This window comes from Macaca thibetana, chromosome 13 (genome assembly GCF_024542745.1).
Source record: "Macaca thibetana thibetana isolate TM-01 chromosome 13, ASM2454274v1, whole genome shotgun sequence".
NCBI lineage: Eukaryota > Metazoa > Chordata > Mammalia > Primates > Cercopithecidae > Macaca > Macaca thibetana.
In genome coordinates, this window is record NC_065590.1 from 53,108,730 (window position 1) to 53,129,777 (window position 21,048).

Consider the following 21,048-nt stretch of genomic DNA (forward strand, 5'->3'; position numbering starts at 1 on the left):
TGTATCTTTTTCTGTGTTGGGCCTTGTGAGGAGAAGTGCTTTCTGTGCACCAAGTCAGAGCTGAAAAATTCTAGTGCTTCGTTAAAAAGAGAGAGAGAGAGAGCTGGGTTTGGTGGTGCATGCTGTAGTCCCAGCTACTTAGGAAGCTAAGCCACGAGGACTACTTGAGCACAGGAGTTCAAGTTCAGCCTGGGCAACATGGCAAGACCCCATCGCTAATAAGTGAATAAATTTTTCTCTCAAGGTGACAGATATTAGTACTAATACTATTACTAATAATAATGAGATCACTGTATGAATTCCTTTGTTTCTACATTAATCCCTTTCTGTTTCTGGGTATGCATTTTTGTGTGTAGGCTCATCTGCCTTGGGCCTCTTTTGTCACATATTGTTCATATTGTTCGTCTGTGAGCTGAGGTCCTGACTCACTGAGTGTTTTTGGGGAGCAGAAGAAGGAGACATTTCTCTCTGAAGATGAACTCAACAGGCCACCTTCAAGATGCCCCCAATGCCACCTCGCTCCATGTGCCTCACTCACCAGAAGGAAACAGCACCTCTCTCCAGGAGGGTCTTCAGGATCTCATCCACACAGCCACCTTGGTGACCTGTACTTTTCTACTGGCGGTCATCTTCTGCCTGGGTTCCTACGGCAACTTCATTGTCTTCTTGTCCTTCTTTGATCCAGCCTTCAGGAAATTTAGAACCAACTTTGATTTCATGATCCTGAACCTGTCCTTCTGTGACCTCTTCATTTGTGGAGTGACGGCACCCATGTTCACCTTTGTGTTATTCTTCAGCTCAGCCAGTAGTATCCCAGATGCTTTCTGCTTCACTTTCCATCTCACCAGTTCCGGCTTCATCATCATGTCCCTGAAGACAGTGGCAGTGATTGCCCTGCACCGGCTCCGCATGGTGTTGGGGAAGCAACCTAATCGCATGGCCTCGTTTCCCTGCACCGTCCTTCTCACCCTGCTTCTCTGGGCCACCAGCTTCACCCTTGCCACCTTGGCTACCTTGAAAACCAGCAAGTCCCACCTCTGTCTTCCCATGTCCAGTCTGATTGCTGGAAAAGGGAAAGCCATTTTGTCTCTCTATGTGGTCGACTTCACCTTCTGTGTTGCTGTGGTCTCTGTCTCTTACATCATGATTGCTCAGACCCTGCGGAAGAACGCTCAAGTCAGAAAGTGTCCCCCTGTAATCACAGTCGATGCTTCCAGACCACAGCCTTTCATGGGGGTCCCTGTGCAGGGAGGTGGAGATCCCATCCAGTGTGCCATGCCGGCTCTGTATAGGAACCAGAATTACAACAAACTGCAGCACGTTCAGACCCGTGGATATACCAAGAGTCCCAACCAGCTGGCCACCCCTGCAGCGAGCCGACTCCAGCTGGTATCAGCCATCAACCTCTCCACTGCCAAGGATTCCAAAGCCGTGGTCACCTGCGTGATCATTGTGCTGTCAGTCCTGGTGTGCTGTCTTCCACTGGGGATCTCCTTGGTACAGGTGGTTCTCTCCAGCAATGGGAGCTTCATTCTTTACCAGTTTGAATTGTTTGGATTCACCCTTATATTTTTCAAGTCAGGATTAAACCCTTTTATATATTCTCGGAACAGTGCAGGGCTGAGAAGGAAAGTGCTCTGGTGCCTCCAGTACATAGGCCTGGGTTTTTTCTGCTGCAAACAAAAGACTCGACTTCGAGCCATGGGAAAAGGGAACCTCGAAGTCAACAGAAACAAATCCTCCCATCATGAAACAAACTCTGCCTACATGTTATCTCCAAAGCCACAGAAGAAATTTGTGGACCAGGCTTGTGGCCCAAGTCATTCAAAGGAAAGTGTGGTGAGTCCCAAGATCTCTGCTGGACATCAACACTGTGGTCAGAGCAGCTCAACCCCCATCAACACTCGGATTGAACCTTACTACAGCATCTATAACAGCAGCCCTTCCCAGGAGGAGAGCAGCCCATGTAACTTACAGCCAGTAAACTCTTTTGGATTTGCCAATTCATATATTGCCATGCATTATCACACCACTAATGACTTAATGCAGGAATATGACAGCACTTCAGCCAAGCAGATTCCAGTTCCCTCTGTTTAAAGTCACTGAGGCTATAGGATCTTATTTTTGTTTCTGATACTAATGGACTTTCTTCTAACTTTGAGTTCAGTGACGGATCAAAACCTAAAAGATTCAACTGAAAAGTTGGCAGTTATGGTTTTCTTTCGTCTGATGTGTCAGTATGTGTTGATTTGCTTTGTAGTTTGTTGACATCTTAAGATTTGATGTGAAAGTTTTAGATTTTTACCTTGATCTTTGCCCCAGTCTTTTGTACCAAACCTTTAAATAGATGCCAGGAATGAAGCTACTGTGTTAAAGTAGAAAGTCAACCGATTTTTATGATTTGAGTCAGTGTTATGTGTCTTCAAAATAAGATATTGACTGGACTTTTTAAAAGAATGTGAAGGTGTGATTTTTGCTGAGGTGTTATTTTTATTAAATGAATTGTAAATTTTGATTTTTTGAAGTGCTGAAATTGGGAACACTATACCTTTTTGGTAGCAGGTTGATTTGAATAAATAATATATTGTTAGCTGGGTGCAGTGGTGTGCACCTGTAGTCCTAGCTACTTGGGAGGCTGAGGCAGGAGGATCACTTGAGCTTGGGAGTATGAGTCCAGCCTGGGCAACAGCAAGACCCTGTCTCTAAAAGAAATGTATATATTCTTTTTTTTCTTTTTTCTTTTTTTGAGACAGAGTTTCACTCTTGTTGCCCAGGCTGGAGTGCAATGGCACAATCTCGGCTCACCGCAACCTCCACCTCCCGGGTTCAAGCGATTCTCCTGCCTCAGCCTCCCGACTAGCTGGGATTACAGGTGCATACCACCATGCCTGGCTAATTTTTGTATTTTTAGTAGAGACAGGGTTTCTCCGTGTTGGTCAGGCTGGTCTTGAACTCCTGACCTTAGGTGATCCGCCTGCCTTGGCCACCTAAAGTGCTGGGATTACAGGCGTGAGCCACTGCACCCAGCCAGAAATATATATATTCTTAAGGCAGAAAAGGAGATAACTCTGTCTTTACCAAAAACACTCAAACATAGGCATTAGGTACTTTTCTTTCATAGGACAGTCAACTAAGAACATAGTAGTGTGATTATTGCCATTTCTTATTATAGACATATTTTATGTCAATTGAGTAGGTTTACAGTTCTTTTGAAAAAGAAATATGTTTGGGCCAGGCGAGGTGGCTCACGCCTATAATCCCAGCACTTTGGGAGGCTGAGGCGGGTGGATCACCTGAGGTCAGGAGTTCGAGACCAGCCTGGCCAACATGGTGAAACCCCATCTCTACTAAAAACACAAAAATTAGCCAGGTGTGGTGGCAAGTGCCTGTAATCCCATCTACTTGGGAGGTTGAGGCAGGAGAATCGCTTGAACCTGGGAGACAGAGGTTACAGTGAGCTGAGATTGTGCCATTGCATCCAGCCTGGGTGACAAGAGCAAGACTTCATCTTAAAAAAAAAAGGAAAAAGAAAAAGAAAAAGAAAAAAAAGATATATTTTTGCTTGTTAAAAGTGTATTCTTTTTTTTTTTTTTTTTTTTTTTCTGAGATGGAGTCTTGCTCTGTCGCCCAGGCTGGAGTGCAGTGGTATGATCTCTGCTCACTGCAACCTGCACCTCCCAGGCTCAAGCGATTCTCCTGCCTCAGCCTCCCAAGTAGCTGGGGTTACAGGCATGTGCCACCACGCCCAGCTCATTTTTGTATTTTTAGTAGAAATGGGGTTTCACCATGTTGGCCAGGCTGGTCTTGAACTCCTGTCCTCAGGTGATCTGCCTGCCTCGGCCTCCCAACATGCTGGGATTACAGGTGTGAGCCGCCCCACCTGGCCCAAAAGTGAATTGTTTCTGAATGATCTTACTCGAGAAGCCTAGTGACGAGGACTGCGTCTATGGTAGCGGTGCACTCTTCCCGGGAGAGAAGGCACTGCTGTAATCATCTCAGTTGCTGGTGTTCTGTGGAAAACAGTGTGGACTCCTGTCATGCATTGGGCAATATTCATTATTGCTTAACAAGGTGTAGAGATGAGATTGGGAATGTTTTGATTTATGTTTTCCTTCTGTGTGAGAAGAGTTTGCTAACCGCCTGACAGTATTCAAGTAACTATTTAGAAATGACTTTTTTGTCTTTATATATTACTATGGTAGAAAAATTCTCAAGATAATCTATTTTCAAACTAATTGTTTTATTTCTCTCCCATTAATCTTAAACTGGAAATGGACAGAAAGAAAAAATAGATTAAGTATTTCTTTACCTGAAACTAATTTTACTATATGCTCTGCGATTCCTAGCATAACAACTGTGAACTCATATTTTTATGTAAAAATATTTTCATTATACAGTATTTGAACTCACTAGGTTTTTAAATGTTAGACACCCAAGATGAGCATCAATATACAACACCTATCTTTATAAGTTGTTATAGTCAAGAATTATTATTGCACATTGGAAGGTACTTTGTTCCTTTACATAAAAGGCTTTTTTTTTTTTTTTTTTTTTTTTTTTTTTTGTAGAAACAGAGTGTCATTCTGTCACCCAGGCTAAAGTGCAGTGGCATGATCTCAGCTCACTGCAACTTCCACCTCCCGGGTTCAAGCAATTTTCTTGCCTCAGCCTCTGGAGTAGCTGGGATTACAGGTGCCTGCCACCATGCCCAGCTAATTTTTGTATTTTTGGTAGAGACAGGGTTTCACCATGATAGCCAGGCTGGTCTTGTATTCTTGGCCTCAAGTGATGCACCTGCCTCGGCCTCCCAAAGTGCTAGGATTACAGGCGTGAGAAACCACATCCAGCTGAAAGGCATTTAATTTATAGTTTCCTCCCCCAGTTATCCCCAAATACAGGGGTCATGAGAGGTATAGAGAAGACAGAATAGATATTCAGTTAGAACTCTGCTCAACCTCATCTTACAACTGTTACCTTTCAGTATTGATCAGTTATTTCTATTTCTGAGATTTAAATATGAGGCATACATTTTATTTTGTTTTCCTTTTCTTCTAAATGTTTTTCTTGCCACACCCAGGGATAGCCTCAGATTACTTTGTTTTTAAGTTCACCTTTTAGACTGATTTGCCTACCTACTCCCTCCTCCTTTTCCTTTCTCCCTCCTTCCCTTTTTCCCTTTCTTTTCTTTTTTTTTTTTTTTTTTGAGATGGAGTCTCACTCTTGTTGCCTAGGCTGGAGTACAGTGGCACGATCTCAGCTCACTGCAACCACCACCTCCCGGGTTCAAGCGATTCTCCTGCCTCAGCCTCCTGAGTAGCTGGGACTACAGGTGCACACCACCATGCCCAGCTAATTTTTGTATTTTTAATAGAGACAAGGTTTCACCATGTTAGCCAGGCTGGTCTCGCACTCCTGACCTTGTGATCCACCCACCTCAGCCTCCCAAAGTGCTGGGCTTACAGGCATGAGCCAGTGCACCTGGCCTATTATCTCTTTTTAACAAAGAGTTAAGAAATCTAATATTCTCTCCCAAGATCATTTGAAGAATTGTGGCAAATAAGGAATTAGATTTTTGTCTTAATTCAAAACCTGGTATTTACCCCAGTATGCCAAACAGCTTTATAAAGAATACAACACTAATCAAGAATCACATTTTTAAAGGCATACATCTATTTTTTTGGCTAGGCATTTCAAATGTGATGTAATAAAAGATTAACACAAAAGTAATTTCTATTTATAAAATTTAAAATGGCAGGTTTTCTGTGTGATGTTTGAATCTGAGATGATTTGACTGGCATGAGGCCCATCATTGGGAGGTAAAAATTATAGCACAAAGAAAACTAAGCAGGTGCATGTGAGGTATTGTCTCTTTATGCTCATCAAAAAATTATCTCCAAAAGAAAAGTTTAAAAAAAGGAAATTATTGTTACAAATTGCATGAAATATATAGTGGGCTCGATTCATAGCCCCCTCCATATCTGTATCTCTATATGTAAATATAGAGATGTAGACATAACTTGTTTCTTCCTAAGCTATATATGTCTACCTCTACCTGCGTTAACATAACATAATAAAGGTGTCATGGTACAGGAGGTAGACATATATAACTTACCTCTTCATAAGGGCTAAAATGAGAACTAAAAGTAATGAGAATTCAGTTGAATATGATTAATTATCAGGATATGTCAATGAGTTCTCTTGATGCTTACTGTGATGCAAAGTATGTGATGTATTTTAAACATTTTATAATAATTGTTCTTATGTTAACCATTAGGCAAGATTTGTATTTCTAATGCTTTTAATGTTCTTTTAAAATAATGTTTGGAAAATAAAAATACTGAAAATCCTAACATTTCTGAATACCAGTTTGCAATATAATGATTTTCCTGTCTAATCATTTTAAAACTATCAGAGCATGGAAATGATCATTTTTGCACAATGGATAACAATGTGTTGAACCACAGAGAACTCTTTCCCTTAAGAGATGAAATAACGTGTTTGATTTTATATATATTTTATTTTATTTATTTTTTGTAGAGACAGTGTCTCCCTGTGTTGCCCAGGTTGGTCTCCAACTCCTGGGCTCAAGCAATCCTCCCGCCTCAGCCTTCCAAATTGCTGGGAAAGAGGCGTGAGCCACTTACCTGTGTTTGACTACGTTTTGTATCATATATGCTTAGACTAACCAAGGATAGATAATGCCAAAGACTATTTACAAAACTAAGTTTCTTGCTCAGTGAAAAGAGGCTAAATGAACGTTTCAACAACTCATTTAAATGAGATTTACCTGGAAAAACAAAATTTTCGAATTTTTAGTTTACCGATCAGAGTTTGGATTTAAGAATCAAAAAACATTAACATAAGCAGGAACGGGTTTCATATAGGAAACTAGATGTCTACAGAATGGTTACATAGGGCTCTATGATGAGTCTTCAGGAAAGATTCCACCATAAACATGACCAGCCGGACTAGCCAGAAATGCTACTACTTCTGCTCCAACCAAGAAGAGAGGAAGTCAGGAAGCCTACCTTGGACTTTTGACTTCTAGAACACACTGTTAAAGTTGTCCAGCAATGAGGAAGTTGCTGCCACCACTATTTCCACAAAAAACTCTCTTGACACCTTCAAAGCAAGTATCTAAACAAGACATTGCTGTAGGAAAAATCTGGCAGCATGCAATTGGGTGGAGAAACTAAGTTTGCCTCTGGAACGCTAGCTTCAGGGGAATCTGGAAAGTGTACTAACACAAAAGTATACTCAAAGGAGATGCAGAGTTCTAATCTGCTCTGTCCACAGTGGTTCAACTTGTTAGTCAACAATTTTTTTTTTTTTTGAGATGGATTCTCACTCTGTTGCTTAGGCTAGAGTGTAGTGGTGCAGTCTTGGCTCACTGCAACCTCCACCTCCTGGGTTCCAGTGATTCTCCTGCCTCAGCCTCCTGAGTAGCTGGGATTACAGGCATGCGCCACCATGCCTGGCTAATTTTTGTAGCAGAGACAGGGTTTCACCATGTTGGCCAGGCTGGTCTTGAACTCCTGATCTCAGGTGATCCATCCGCCTCAGCCTCCCAAAGTGCTGTGATTACAGGCATGAGCCACCGTGCATGGCCAGTAGTCAACATTTTTTATACATACCTCTAGCCATACTTCCAAACAACAGCAGTAGCCATACCACCATTCTCCCTCTTGAAATAATGCAGCTTCTCTCATTTAAACAAAAGTGTGTACTTTGCTAGGTGCTGCGGTAATCTTAGCACTTTGGGAGGCTGAAGTGGGAGGATCACTTGAGCCCAGGAGTTTAAGATGCACCTGGGCAACATGGCAAAACCCCGTTTCTACAGAAAAGTTACCTGGGCATGGTGGTAGGTACCTATAGTCCCAGCTACTGGGGTGGCTGAGGTGGGAGGATCACCTGAGTGAATCCAGGAGCGCTAGGCTTCAGTGAGCCCTGCAGAGTGAGATCCTGTCACAGAACAAAACAAAACAAAACAAAAAATGTGTGCTCTCCTCCAGAGGGAAGATGCTAAGTCTGATCAATCTCTGGGTTTCTCAGTGATGTTCATTATTATTCTAGTTCAGTCAAAAATCTCTACGTGATGCTCTGTAACCTAAGGACTAAATTATAAAACTTACCACCAACAAACAAATTTAATCATCAAGGGAAAACAGAGTACAAAGAAGAAATTGGTTGAAAAGGTTTCATAGACACACACACACACAGACACACACACACCCTAGGATAAAGAAGAAATGGGGATTAGTACAGACTTTGCTTGATTCCATTGGTCAGGAAGCTGTGATTGGTATTTTATAATGTCTTCCACTTCCCATTTCCTATCCCTTTGCCATTAGCTAGCTTATCATATAGTCTGAGAAAGTAAGTTTTATCAAATAGCAGAGGGAATGAAATACTAAGAAAACAAAATTTATAAAACATAATGTAGGATTACAGAAATAACTGGATAAATGGAAATGCTTAATATCATATATAAAAGACAAATCTTTGAATTAAAAAACAACATGAAGGCCGGGCGCGGTGGCTCTCGCCTGTAATCCCAGCACTTTGGGAGGCCGAGGTGAGCAGATCACTTGAGGTCAGGAGTTCAAGACCAGTCTGACCAACATGGTGAAACCCCATCTCTCCCACAAATACAAAAATTAGCCGGGCATGGTGGCAGGTGCATGTAATCCCAGCTACTCGGGAGTCTGAAGCAGAAGAATTGCTTGAACCTGGGAGGCGGAGGTTGCAGTGAGCCAAGATCACGCCACTGCTCTCCAGTCTGGGTGACAGAGCGAGACTGCGTCTCAAAAAAATAAATAAATAAATAAAAACAACATGAAAATACATGCAACATTTGCTGAAACACAAACTGGAGTAAAAATTAAGATATAGACAAAAGTAGACAAGCCTTCATGAACAAAAAATGATGGTGACAATATAAATATCAAAGAACTGAAAGCAAAACCACATTCTAGAAGATAACTAATACTGATTGATAAGAGGAACAACCAAAAAATAAAGCAATAAGTTTCATTCATTCAGCTGATATTTGTTGAATACTATGTACCAGCTTGAGATAATGGGTGAACACAACAATGAAGTTTCTACCCCCATAACACATTATACTGCAGATGAAAAATATGTAATTTTCAAGCACAGGATCCCACAGTAATGCATGGGGGATATGTCCCAAGACCCCCAGTGGATACCTGAAACCTGGGATAGTGCCAAACCTGAAATATTCCATACTTTTTCCTTTACACACATACCAGTGATAAAGCCTAATTTATAAGGCATGGCAAGAGATTAACAATAACGAATAATATTGTAATAAAAGTTATGTGAATGTGGTCTCTCTCGAAATATACCACAGGAAACTGAAACCAAGGATAAGGGGGGACTACGGTAGTGATACGTTGTATGAAAATGATAAAATAGTAAAAGCGGAGAAAGTATAGGGGGCGGTGGGGATGTGATTTTGACACAGGGAGACTAGAGATAGTCTTTCTTAGGAGATATTTGAGCAGCATCTTGAATGAAGTCTAAGGAATTGAGCCAGGAACATAGTTGGGACAAGAGCTTTCCAAGCTCCAGGAGTAGCCACTAAAGGCCCAAAACAGGCATATGTTTGGCATGTTTAAGAAAATCGGAGGTGGAGTGCGGTGGCTCATACCTGTAATCCCAGCACTTTGGGAGGCCAAGGCGGGCGATCACTTGAGGTCAGGAGTTTAAGACCAGCCTCGCCAACATGGCGAAACCCCGTCTCTACTGAAAATACACGAATTAGCCAGGCGTCGTGGTGTATGCCTGTAGTCCCAGCTCCTTGGGAAGCCGAGGCAGGAGAGTCTCTTGAACCCGGGAGGAGAGGATGGCAGTGAGCCGAGATCACACCACTGCACTCCAGCCTGGGCGACAGAGTGAAACTCTGTCTCAAGAAAAAAAAAAAAAATTGGCAGAGAGAATGGCAGGAAATGAGATAGCCAGGAACCAGATCATATAGGCTCTTTGCAGGACTTGACAAGTGTTTTAGATTTTTATTCCACATATGATGAAAAATCATTGCAAGGTTGAGAGCAGAGGCTTCATAAAACCAGATTTGTCAAAAACAACAAAGTGCACAAAGCAAAATCTGTTAGAACTACAAGAAGAAATGGGCAGAAACATGAGCAAAGTAGGAGATTTTAATACCCCACTAAGTCTAGGATGGACCAAGAAGACAAGAATAATAAGAACATAGAACAGTTTACAAATATATAATTAGAAAATAGAATTAATATTGAGGTGTATATACATAATTTTATATACCTCACAGCAAATAAGCTTTCTTTTACATGTTAGCAGAAATAAAGAAAACTGAGTAAATTAATAGACCAAAAGAAAACGCTCAATGAAATAGAAATGCTGAGTCCCAGTGTAATAAACTAACAATGTTATACACCATTTAAGCTCTATTTAGCTCCATTCAACTTTTGTTGTTTTTGCCATTTTTAATTCTCATCTGTTTTTATTTTGAACCTGACAAGATATTACAGTTATTGTGTGGTCAATATCTTTTTTTTTTTTTGAGACAGAGTCTCACTCTGGAGTGCAATGGCATCTCTGCTCACTGCAGCCTCCACCTCCACCTCCCCAAATTAAGCAATCCTCCCACCTCAGGCTCCTGAGTAGCTGGAACTACCCGCACAGGCCACCATGTCCAGCAAATTTTTGTTGTTTTTGTTGTTGTTTTTGTAGAGGCAGAGTTTCATCGTGTTGCCCAGGCTGGTCTCAAATTCCTGGGCTCAAGTGGTCCTCCCACCTCAGCCTCCCAAAGTGCTGGGATTACAGGTGTGAGCCGCCACACTTGGCCTATTCATTGATATTTACCCATATATTATCACATTTCTTAAAAATTTTATTTTTTTTTTGAGACAGGTCACTCTGTCACCCAGGTTGGAGTGCAGTGGCACAGTGATGGCTCACTGCAGCCTCATCCTTGTGGGCTGAAGCGATTTTCCTGTCTTAGCCTCCCAAGTAGCTGGGACTATAGGCACGCCCCACCGTGCCTGGGCTAATTTTTTTTTTTTTTTTTTTTTTTTTTTTTTTTAAGTAGAGGTGGGGTCTCCCTATGTTGCCCAGGCTGGTCTCAAACTCCTGGGCTCAAGCAATCCCATTTTGGCCTCACAAAGTGCAGAGATTACAGCCATGAGTCATCATGCTCGGCCCTTAAAAATTTTAAATAAATTTTCAATTGTTTTGATTCAGCAGGTAAGTTATTACATACTCCTTAGTGGATTCTGACTTCTGACCTCCATGGCCCCCATCTAGCTTATTTTCCTCCCTCCCTCCCTCCCTTCCTTCCTCTCTCTCTCTCTTTCTCTCTTCTTTTCAAAGAGATAAGGTCTTGCTCTGTCACCAGACTGGGGTGCTGTGGTGCGATCTTGGCTCACTGCGGCCTCCACCTCCTGGGCTCAAGTGATCCTCCCACCTCAGTCTCCTGAGTAGCAGGGACTACAGGAGTATGCCACCAGGCCTGGCTAATTTTTCTGTAGAGACATAGTTTCTCTATGTTGCCCAGGCTGATCTTGAACTCCTGGGCTCAAGCAGTCCTCCCACCTCAAGCCTTCCAAAATGCTGGGATTATAGGCATTAACCAAAGTGCCTGGCTTATATTTCTTCCTTACTATTCTTTCTTGCATCTCAGACCTTTCATTTGGTTCCATTTCCTTCTGTCTTAATGTGTCGTTTAGAATTTCCTTTAATGTTTCTTTTCTGTTAGTGAATGATCTCTGTTTGTTTTCTGGTAACATTTTTATTTTGCCATCATTCTTTATTTTATTTTATTTTATTTTTTTTGAGACAGGGTCTCATTCTGGCACCCTGGAATGCAGTGGTGCAATCACAGCTCACTGCAGCCTCAACCTCCCATTGCCTTCATTCTTACAATAATTTTTTTCTGAGTAAAGACTTTGTGTTTTATCTTTTAGTGTAGTAGTGTATTCCCTACTTCTTGGTTAGTGCTTCGTTAAAAAAAAAAAAAAGAAGGAAAGTATTATTCCATTGTCTTCTGACTTTCACTGTTGCTATTACAAACTCAACTGTTTGGCCAGGCGCAGTGGCTCATTCCTGTAATCCCAGCACTTTGGGAGGCCAAGGTGGGTGAATCACCTGAGGTCAGGTGTTCGAGACCAGCCTGGCCAACATGGTGAAACCCCGTCTCATCTAAAAATACAAAAATTAGCTGGGCGTGGTGATGGGTGCCTGTAATCTCAGTTACTTCGGAGGCTGAGGCAGGATAATCGTTTGATCTCAGGAGGTGGAGGTGGCAGTGAGCCGAGATCGTGCCACTGCACTCCAGCCTGGGTGAAAGAGTGAGACTCCATCTCAAAAAAAAAAAAAAAAAAAATAGCTGTTTGACTGCATGCTGCTTATTTGAATACATTCTCCCTACCCCATTCCATATCCCACCTTCTGGCTACTTTTATTATATTTTTGTCTTTGGTGTTCTACAGTTTTAATAGATGTGTATTTTTAAATTTATCTTGGGATTTGTTGGACTTCTCAAATTTATGGCTTGGTGTCTTTCATCAACTGTGGACAATTCTCCGCCATTAATCTCTTCAAATATTGCTTCTGTCCCATTCTCTCTACTCTCTCCTTAACCTGGCTTTCATTTTTTTCATCTCTTGCTTTCTTTGTTGTACTTTGAATAACTCCGTCCACCCTATCTTCTAGTTCATCAATTCTCCCTTCTTCTGAATCTATTCTGTTAAAATTGATTATCAAATTATCAATTTTAATTATGATTACTATATTTTTCATTTTGAGAAATTTTCTCATGTTAAAAAAAAACCTGTTGGCCAGGTGTGGTGGCTCACACTTGTAATCCCAGCACTTTGGGAAGCCAAGGCTGACTAACATGGTGAAACCCCATCTTTACTAAAAATGCAAAATTAGCCAGGCATGGTGGCATGCGCCTGTAATCCCAGCTACTTGGGAGGCTGAGGCAGGAGAATCACTTGATCTCAGGAGGCGGAGGTTGCAGTGAGCTGGGATTGCACCACTGCACTCCAGACTGGGCAACAGAGCAAGACTCTGTCTAAAAAAAACCCCAAAAAACAGAAAACAAAACAAAAAAAAACCTGTTAGGTTATATTTTTAGAGTTTCCAGTTTCTACATATAATTAAAAGTGTGGTGGCTCACACCTGTAATCCCAGCACTTTGGGAGGCTGAGGCCGGATGGGTGGGTCATCTGATGTCAGGAGTTTGAGACCAGCCTGACCAACATGGAGAGAAACCCCATCTCTCCTAAAAATACAAAATTAGCTGGGCGTGGTGCCGAATGCCTGTAATCCCAGCTACTTGGGAGGCTAAGGCAGGAGAGTCGCTTGAACCCGGGAGGCGGAGGTTGCGGTGAGCTGAGATCGCGCCATTGCACTCCAGCCAGGGCAACAAGAGCAAAGTTCCATCTCAAAAAAAAAAAGAAAGAAAGAAAAGAAAGTGCATCATTTATTTTTTATTTAGTGCAAGGATAGTTTTCTAAAATGACTAATAATCCTATTGTAATATTTGATTTTCATAAAATAGGACTTTTGTCAATTATTTTTGCTGGTAGTCCTTCATCGTGCCTTGTTTCCTTGATTCTGTGTTTACTTTTACTGTGAGTTGCTAATTTTCCTTAAAATTTTTTGGTGAAAATTTTCACCCCGGTTGATAGCACTGCCTTAAGTGAAGGTACATTCCTCCAGAAAGAACTTGCATTTGCCTCTTCTAGGTGCCTAAATGTATTACCAGTTCAGGACCACTTTAAACTGAGCTTAGAGTTCTTTTGAACTACTTAGGTGATGTGGGTATATAGGTTACTATCTACAAGGCACTAAGTTTGCGATTATAACCTCTAAGAGATAATTTTTTCCATTTCTCTGTTTATATCAAGGACAACTTTTCCTGATGTTCCCTGGACATGAGGTAGAGAGGAGTGGGATGGATTTATTTCTTCTTTACCATTACCTTGAGGATGTAGCACTTTGGAGTCTTAGTTTTAAGGAAAGTGGGTCTCCTTTTAAGAAGCTTCAGTCATCAAAACTGAAGCGCAATTTCTCTAACGTTGGCAAACACCTTCAGGGCAAAAGTGTCTACCATCCTTCACTTACCTCTTGGAGTCCTCTCCTTAGAGTCCTCTCCTCTCCCCTCTTCTCCCCTCCCCTCCCCTCCTCTCCTCCCCTCCCTTCCCCTCCTTTCTCCTCCCCTCCCCTTTCCTTTCTCCTTTCTTCTCCTTTTCTTTCCTTTTTCCTTTCTTTTCCTTTCCTTTCTTCCCCTTTCTTTTCTTTTCCTTTCCTTTCTTCCTCCTCCCCTCCCCCCGCTCCCCTTCCCTTCCCTTTTTTTCCCTTCCCCTTTCCTTTTTGTTTGAGACAGATTCTCACTCTGTCACCCAGGCTGGAGTGCAGTGGTGTGATCCTGGCTCAAGTGAGCCTGCCACCTCAGCCTCTCAAGTAGTTGTTACCACACGTGTGCGCCACCATGGCCAGCTAATTTTTCATATGTTTTGTAGAGACTGGGTTTCACCATGTTGCCTAGGCTTATATTTTTGTCTTGTAATTTTTCACTCTTTTATCAGCTCTTTGAAGTTTTTAAGACGTTTTATGTATTAGAGCATATTGTGAAGTTGAAATATTTATTGTTAACGAAATCAGAGCGTTGTTATTATCATCAACCTCTTACCCAAACTGCTCAATTTAATAATAATAATATCATCTACATTGTGGACACTTCTTGGCTATCTTTCCAGACCTACTCTATGTATGTACCCATGTATATGTAGAGAAACCCGAGAAAATAATGCGAGGTATAAAGTAAATGCTACAGGGACGTATAGGCTGCTACTGGAGTGCAAAGTAGGGAACAGTTTATTCAGAGTGAGAAAAAGGGAAGGCTTGATTAAGAAGAGAAGGGAGATGGGGAGATCCTTTTGTAGTTCGTAAGTGTGATGATTGGGTTTTCACACGCATGTTTGAGATGTGCCTCCTTCAAACCTATATTAGTCTGTTTTCACACAGCTGTAAAGAACTACCTGGGACTGGATAATTTATGAAGATGAGAGGTTTAATGGACTCAGGGTTCTGCAGGCTTAACAGGAGCATGATTGGGAGGCCTCAGGAAACTTACCATCATGGCAGAAGGGGAAGGGGAGGAAGCACCTTCTCCACATGGTGGCAGGAGAGAGAGAGAGAGGAAGCGAGGAGGGAAGTGCCACACACTTTTAAACTATCAGATCTCATGAGAACTCACTCATTATCACGAGAACGGAATGAGGAAATCGCCCCCATAATCCAATCACCTCTACCGGGTCACTTCCCCAACACTAGGAATTATGATTCAACATGAGATTTTGATGGGGACACACAGCCAAACCACATCAAATCTTGTTACAACGTGGGCACATTACCCATCTGACATGAATAAGTAAATAATAAAAATTAAAAGAGGGGGAAAAGGAAATTGATGTATGGAACATGCACAAAATGCCTGTACAGCATTGAGGTTAAGAATGACAGCCCACATACTGCATTTCCGGGGTTTGAATGCTGGCTTGGGTGACTCTGGACAAATTTAATTACTCTAAGTTTCAGATTCTTATACATAAAGTTGAAATAATAATTGTATCTTATATGATCTCTTTGCAACTTACTGAAGAAATACTTTTCACCGTAAAATATAAGTAAGTGAACTGATGGATATATTCATTAGTGTGATTAATCATTCCATATTTTGTATGTGTATCAAAACATCCCATTGTACCCAATAAATTTATACAATTATGATTTGTCATCAAAAATAATTTAAAAAGAAATGCTTCTTTCTAGAGGTCATTCAAATATCCTATATTTTCTTTTTCTTTTTTTTTTTGAGATGGAGTTTTGCTTTGTCACCCAGGCTGGAGTCCAGTGGCACCATCTCTGCTCACTGCAACTTCTGCCTCCCAGATTCAACCAATTCTCCTGCCTCAGCCTCCCAAGTAGCTAGGATTACAGGTGTGCACCACCACACCGGGTTAATTTTGTATTTTTAGTAGGGACAGGGTTTCGCCATGTTGGCCAGGCTGGTCTCAAACTCCTGACTGCAAGTGATCCACCCACCTCAGCTTTCCAAAGTGCTGGGATTACAGGTGTGAGCCACTGCGCAAGGGCAGATTATTTCTTTTCTTAAATTAATGTTTGTTTTTTGCTGAGGCATAGAAGTGCAATATTTTATGTAAATCAATTTTATATCTAGCCACTTGACTAAACTCTCTTATTTTTAATAATTTATCTAACACATGTTTTAGGGTTATTATGTAGAAAAAAAATGTTATCTACTTGACAGAGGAAACTGTTTTGTAATATTTTCTAAAAATGTCATCTACAAATAATAATGTTTTGGTTTTTGGTTGTTTTGGATTTTTTGTTTGTCTGTTTGAGACAGAGTCTTGCTCAGTTGCCCAGGCTGGAGTGCAGTGATGCAATCTCAGCTCCCTACAACCTAAGCCTCAAGTGATCCTTCCATCTCAGCTTCCCGAGTAGCTGGGACTACAGGTGGGCACCTCCACACCCTCCTAATTTTTGTATTTTTTGTAGATGGGGTTTCACCATGTTGCCCAGGCTGGTCTTGAATTCCTGGACTCAAGTGATCCTCCTGCCTCGGCCTCCCAAAGTGCTGGGATGACAGGTGTGGGCCACAGCACTCAGCCAAATGTGGTGTTCTTGATACTGCGCACGTGCAGGTAATAGCAATAGCTATTGAGCTCACATGGTGGGAAGATATATCAATTTCAGAGAATTTTTTACAATGTGAAAAAAATGCACATTTCAGACTTGGTGATATGTTGTGTGTGTACGCTGGGGAAGACACAAAATCATGGTTCATTCATAAATAATTTAGAGATGACCCTTTGAAACTAATATTTTTCATAGTTCCTTAGTTAGTAGCTTTTTATATCCAGGAGCAATGCACCCTAGTAAGATTCAAGGTGGGAATTCTTTTCTGATGTAGGAAGAGGTATATTTCTCAGACAGGTCAGTTTTAGGAGCATGAAAAGTGAGCAACTATAAACCACTCTCTTATTTGTATCCATGGTACTCACCGTTCAGTTGGAAGACCTCTAGTCTAGCCCACCAGTAGCTCCTCTTGGGTGTTGCAGTCTCAGGGTCCCCTCCATATCTGACTTGTGATAACAGCTCTTGCTTAAATGACACTCCATAATCCAGCCAGGTCAGTTTACAGAGCCCCCGCTTTCGAGGCCACTCTTGTCATTCACAGATCAGTGGCAACATATAAAGTAATGAGGATGAAGGCTGTAATGGGATCTTTCAATCTCTCAGACAGACACACAGTTTTTCTCCTATATTCACTAAAAGCAGGTTTTTTGTTTTGTTTTGTTTTTTTCATTAATGCAAGATGACCATGGTTATCTTAAAAGAGACTTGCCTCACTGTTCTCCTACCGCAGTTGAGGAAAAATCCACGTCAGTGAAAACTTTAAGGCCTTGGCCAGGCATGGTGGCTCAGGCCTGTAATCCCAGCACTTTGGGAGGCCCAGGCAGGTGGATCACCTGAGGTCAGGAGTTAGAGACCAGCCTGGCCAACATGGTGAAAACCCGTCTCTACTAAAAATACCAAAATCAGCCAGTGTGGTGGTGTGCCTGTAATCCCAGCTACTTGGGAGGCTGAGGCAGGAGAATCACTTGAAGAGGGGAGGCAGAGGTTGCCGTGAGCCGAGATCACACCACTGCACTCCAGCCTGGGCAATAGGGCGAGACTCTGTCTCAAAAACAACAAAAAACAACAAAAAAGACATTAAGGCCTTGTGGAATGGTGAGAGGAGTGGCAGGCAAGCTGCTGGGAAAAGACTTGCCTTTGTCAGGGGTCCAGGCTTTAGAGAGGTCAGGCCTAGATTTAGTTTGGAACCACGGGCAGAGCAGCCAAGCTCCAGCACTGGGAAGACTCTGCCTTAGCAGATGCCCAGAGCATGTGCTCCCATGTGCCCCAGTCCGGCTGCACTGGCCCAAATGCGGTGAAGGGCGGGACAGGCAAAGTCACTTCCAGGAATAGCAGACAGTGGCCGCTTGAAGCTGGATGGGGTAATCTTGAGGGGTTAGAGAAGGAAAAGGTGGAACAGGAAGATTGGAAAATAGCTTTTCATCCCCTCCTGCATCCCTAAAGAAGGATCTGTAAATTGAGAAGCAGGTGCTGGTAGTAATTACGATAATACTCAGCCTTCTGCTTTCAACTTTGTTTAAATGCTAATGACACTCACTTTTCTATTTCCAGTCCTGATCTTTCCCTTCACTCCATGCTGCTCTATCAAGTTGCCTATTTAACATTTCCACTTGTGTGTCTAACAGGCATCCCAAAATGTAACATGTGCAAAACAACCCTTGACTCAACTCTGTTCTCTACCACACGAACTCCTCCTACCGTTTTATCATCTCTGTAAAAAGCACTGCAGTAACCCAGCTGCACGGCTCAATTTGGCGTCCTTGACTCTTTTCTTTCTCTTGCACACCATGTCCAACCTATTGACAGATCCTGAATTATTTTAAAAATAGACTCTTAAATCCAACAATTTCTCACCTCTTCCATCCCCACCCCACTAGCCCATGTCCCCATCATCTTTTACCTGGAAAATTAAACCAACCTCATCATTGTTTTCCAGCTTCCAGTCCTTCTCTCCTACAGTCTCTTTCCTATGTAATAGTGATCCTTTCAAGGTAAATCATATATGTCACTGTCCTGCTTACAGACTTCCAGTAGCTTTCTATCCCACTTAGAACAAAATCTGAAGTCTTTGCCATGGCCTGTGTAGCCAGAATGAACTGGTCCCTGGTTTCCTCTGTCTCTGTTTACTTTCATTCATACCCTGCCCAATGTGCTCAGGCTGCAGAGACTTTCTGGCTGTTTTTCACATGCCGCATTTTTGTCCCCATGTCAGAGAATTGCCCCTGAAATATTTCCATCTCGAATGGTCTTCCCCAGTGGCCTTTTCTGGTCCCCATACTCAGTGCCACTTTCCATTCTGCCACTGCCTATCTATCTGTCCCTCTACCTTACATGATTTCCTTCATAGTTCTGATCATTTCCTAATATTATATTATTGTATTAGTCTGCTCAGGTGGGCATAACACAGTAATACCACGCACTGCGTTGCTTAAACAATGGAAATCAATTTTCTCATGGTTCTGGAGGCTGGAAGTCCAAGGTGCTGTCAGGTTTGGTTTCTGGTGAGGGACTCTCTGGCTTTTAGAAGGCCACCTTCTTTCCGTGTCCTTACATGGTACAGAGGAAGAGAGGAAGCCAGCTCTTTGGTGTCTTTTCTTGTAAAGAGCACAAATCCCATCATAAGGGCCTCACTCTTATGACCTCACTTAACCTTGATTACTTCCTGGAAAGACTCTGTCTTCAAACATAGTCACGGTTGCATTTAGAGCTTCGCCGTATGAATTTGGAGGGGGACACAGTTCAGTCTACAAGTTACACTTCACTGTTTACTAGCTGTCTCCCCACTAGAATACAGCTTGAATGGAGCCAAGACTGTCTGTTTTGTTTAGCACCCTACCCCTAGTACCTATCAGTCCTTGTCCCTTGTGGGCTTTCAGTGAATAATTGTTGAATAAATGGATCAATAAATAAATGGATGGATGAAGTGATCCATGGAAGTGATGTCAACCCAAATCAATATCTGGCTGGCTTATAATTTCCTCATGTTTATTTTTTGTATGACTGTCTATTTTCCCAGGATGATTTTCCGCAGGACTTTAGTGAAAGGGGACCTGGGTTCTGACTTAGGACTGCAAGGCCCTCTTCCTGACTGTTTACTCAGTTAAGGGAACCGTCAGCCAGCTCAGAGGGCATCTTTTCCCAGGGACAGCCCTGGCTGCCCAGCAGCTGCCAGACAACCTGCATTCATTCTCATTGGAATTCCTTGGCTCATTATACTGCCTGAAGACGAAATAAAACTCTTCAGCAACCACAAAAGAATTAAAGGAAAAAAGGGACAACTGGTTCTTGCAAAGAGAGGAGAGGGGGTACCAATTATTTTAAAGCATAGGACAATTTGAATAAAGGATATTGAGGGAAATGTTACTTTCCCCAAGAGATAGTTTGACAGACAATCACTTTAGGTCTAATGCCTTGGAGATTATTTTTATTTGTATGTTTTGAGACAGAATCTCACTCTGTTGCCTAGGCTGTAGTGCAGTGGCATGATCACAGTTCACTGCAGCCTTGACCTCTGCAGCTCAAGCAAACCTTCTGACTCAGCCTCCCAAGTAGCTGGGACCACAGATGTGTGCCACCACCTCTGGCTAATTTTTGTATTTTTTTGTAGAGATGGAGTTTTGCCATGTTGCTCAGACTGGTCTCGAACTCCTGAGCTCAAGCCATCTGTCCACCTTGGCCTCCCAAAGTGCTGGGATTACAGGCAGGAGCCACTGCATCTGGCTGCCTTTGCAATTAATTTTACCAAACGAAAAATAACACTTAGTTGCATATGGACAAATTAGTGAATTTTCCTTCTTCTCATCCCAATAAACACGTTTTGGTTTTTTTTGTGTGTACACTTGGCTGATGCTAAGTTCAGTTCAGTTTGTTTCTCTGAGTTCCATTTCTGTGAAGGTTTGCCCTTTTGACATCTTCCTGATCCTTCAGCGGCCTTGTAGCATGCTAATGAGTGGGAGATCTCTCAATGGACTCTCAGTGTGGGAATCCGAATTTTCATGCATAGCCTGATGTTTTGCAAAATGTCGCTTGTTCAGGTGCCAGATAGACCTTACAAAGCTAAGCAGTTCACAAAGAGTGCTTTATGCCTGTCTTCTGAGGCCAATGTACTAGGACAAGTTTCATAACCTGTGTAAATGCCTCAGAGTTATGTCACATTAGGGCTTATGAAAGCTTGTGGATCATTTGTTTGGCTTTAGCAACAATGTTTGTCAAAGAAATTTTAAAAACTAGTTTTATTAAGATTACTTGAGGAAAGAGAAGACAGAATTACATTTGGCGAAGAGGCCATGAAAATAGCCACTTTTTATGGAGGAG

General features: G+C 42.1%; 2 protein-coding genes and 1 non-coding gene across 4 annotated transcripts in view; 2 read left to right on the forward strand and 1 right to left on the reverse strand.

Moving 5' to 3' along the window:
• The window catches only part of ACYP2 (acylphosphatase 2), a 914,175-nt gene that overhangs the window by 465,047 nt on the left and 428,080 nt on the right, over positions 1–21,048 (reverse strand). The gene's annotated exons all lie outside the window — the stretch shown is intronic.
• Positions 1–21,048, forward strand: part of ASB3 (ankyrin repeat and SOCS box containing 3) — a 188,975-nt gene that overhangs the window by 4,626 nt on the left and 163,301 nt on the right. The window contains exon 2 of one of the 2 annotated variants that reach the window (XM_050753753.1): positions 450–6,350. The exons of the other annotated variant lie outside the window; for it this stretch is intronic. Coding sequence (XP_050609710.1) covers positions 450–2,097 — 1,648 coding nt within the window. The 3' untranslated portion in view covers positions 2,098–6,350. Of the gene's footprint in view, positions 1–449; positions 6,351–21,048 lie in introns of those variants that run through there. 2 annotated transcript variants of the gene reach the window in all.
• Positions 14,943–15,042, forward strand: LOC126934578 (small nucleolar RNA U13). Its single transcript, XR_007719038.1, has one exon. It is a non-coding gene; the product is annotated as a small nucleolar RNA U13 (small nucleolar RNA).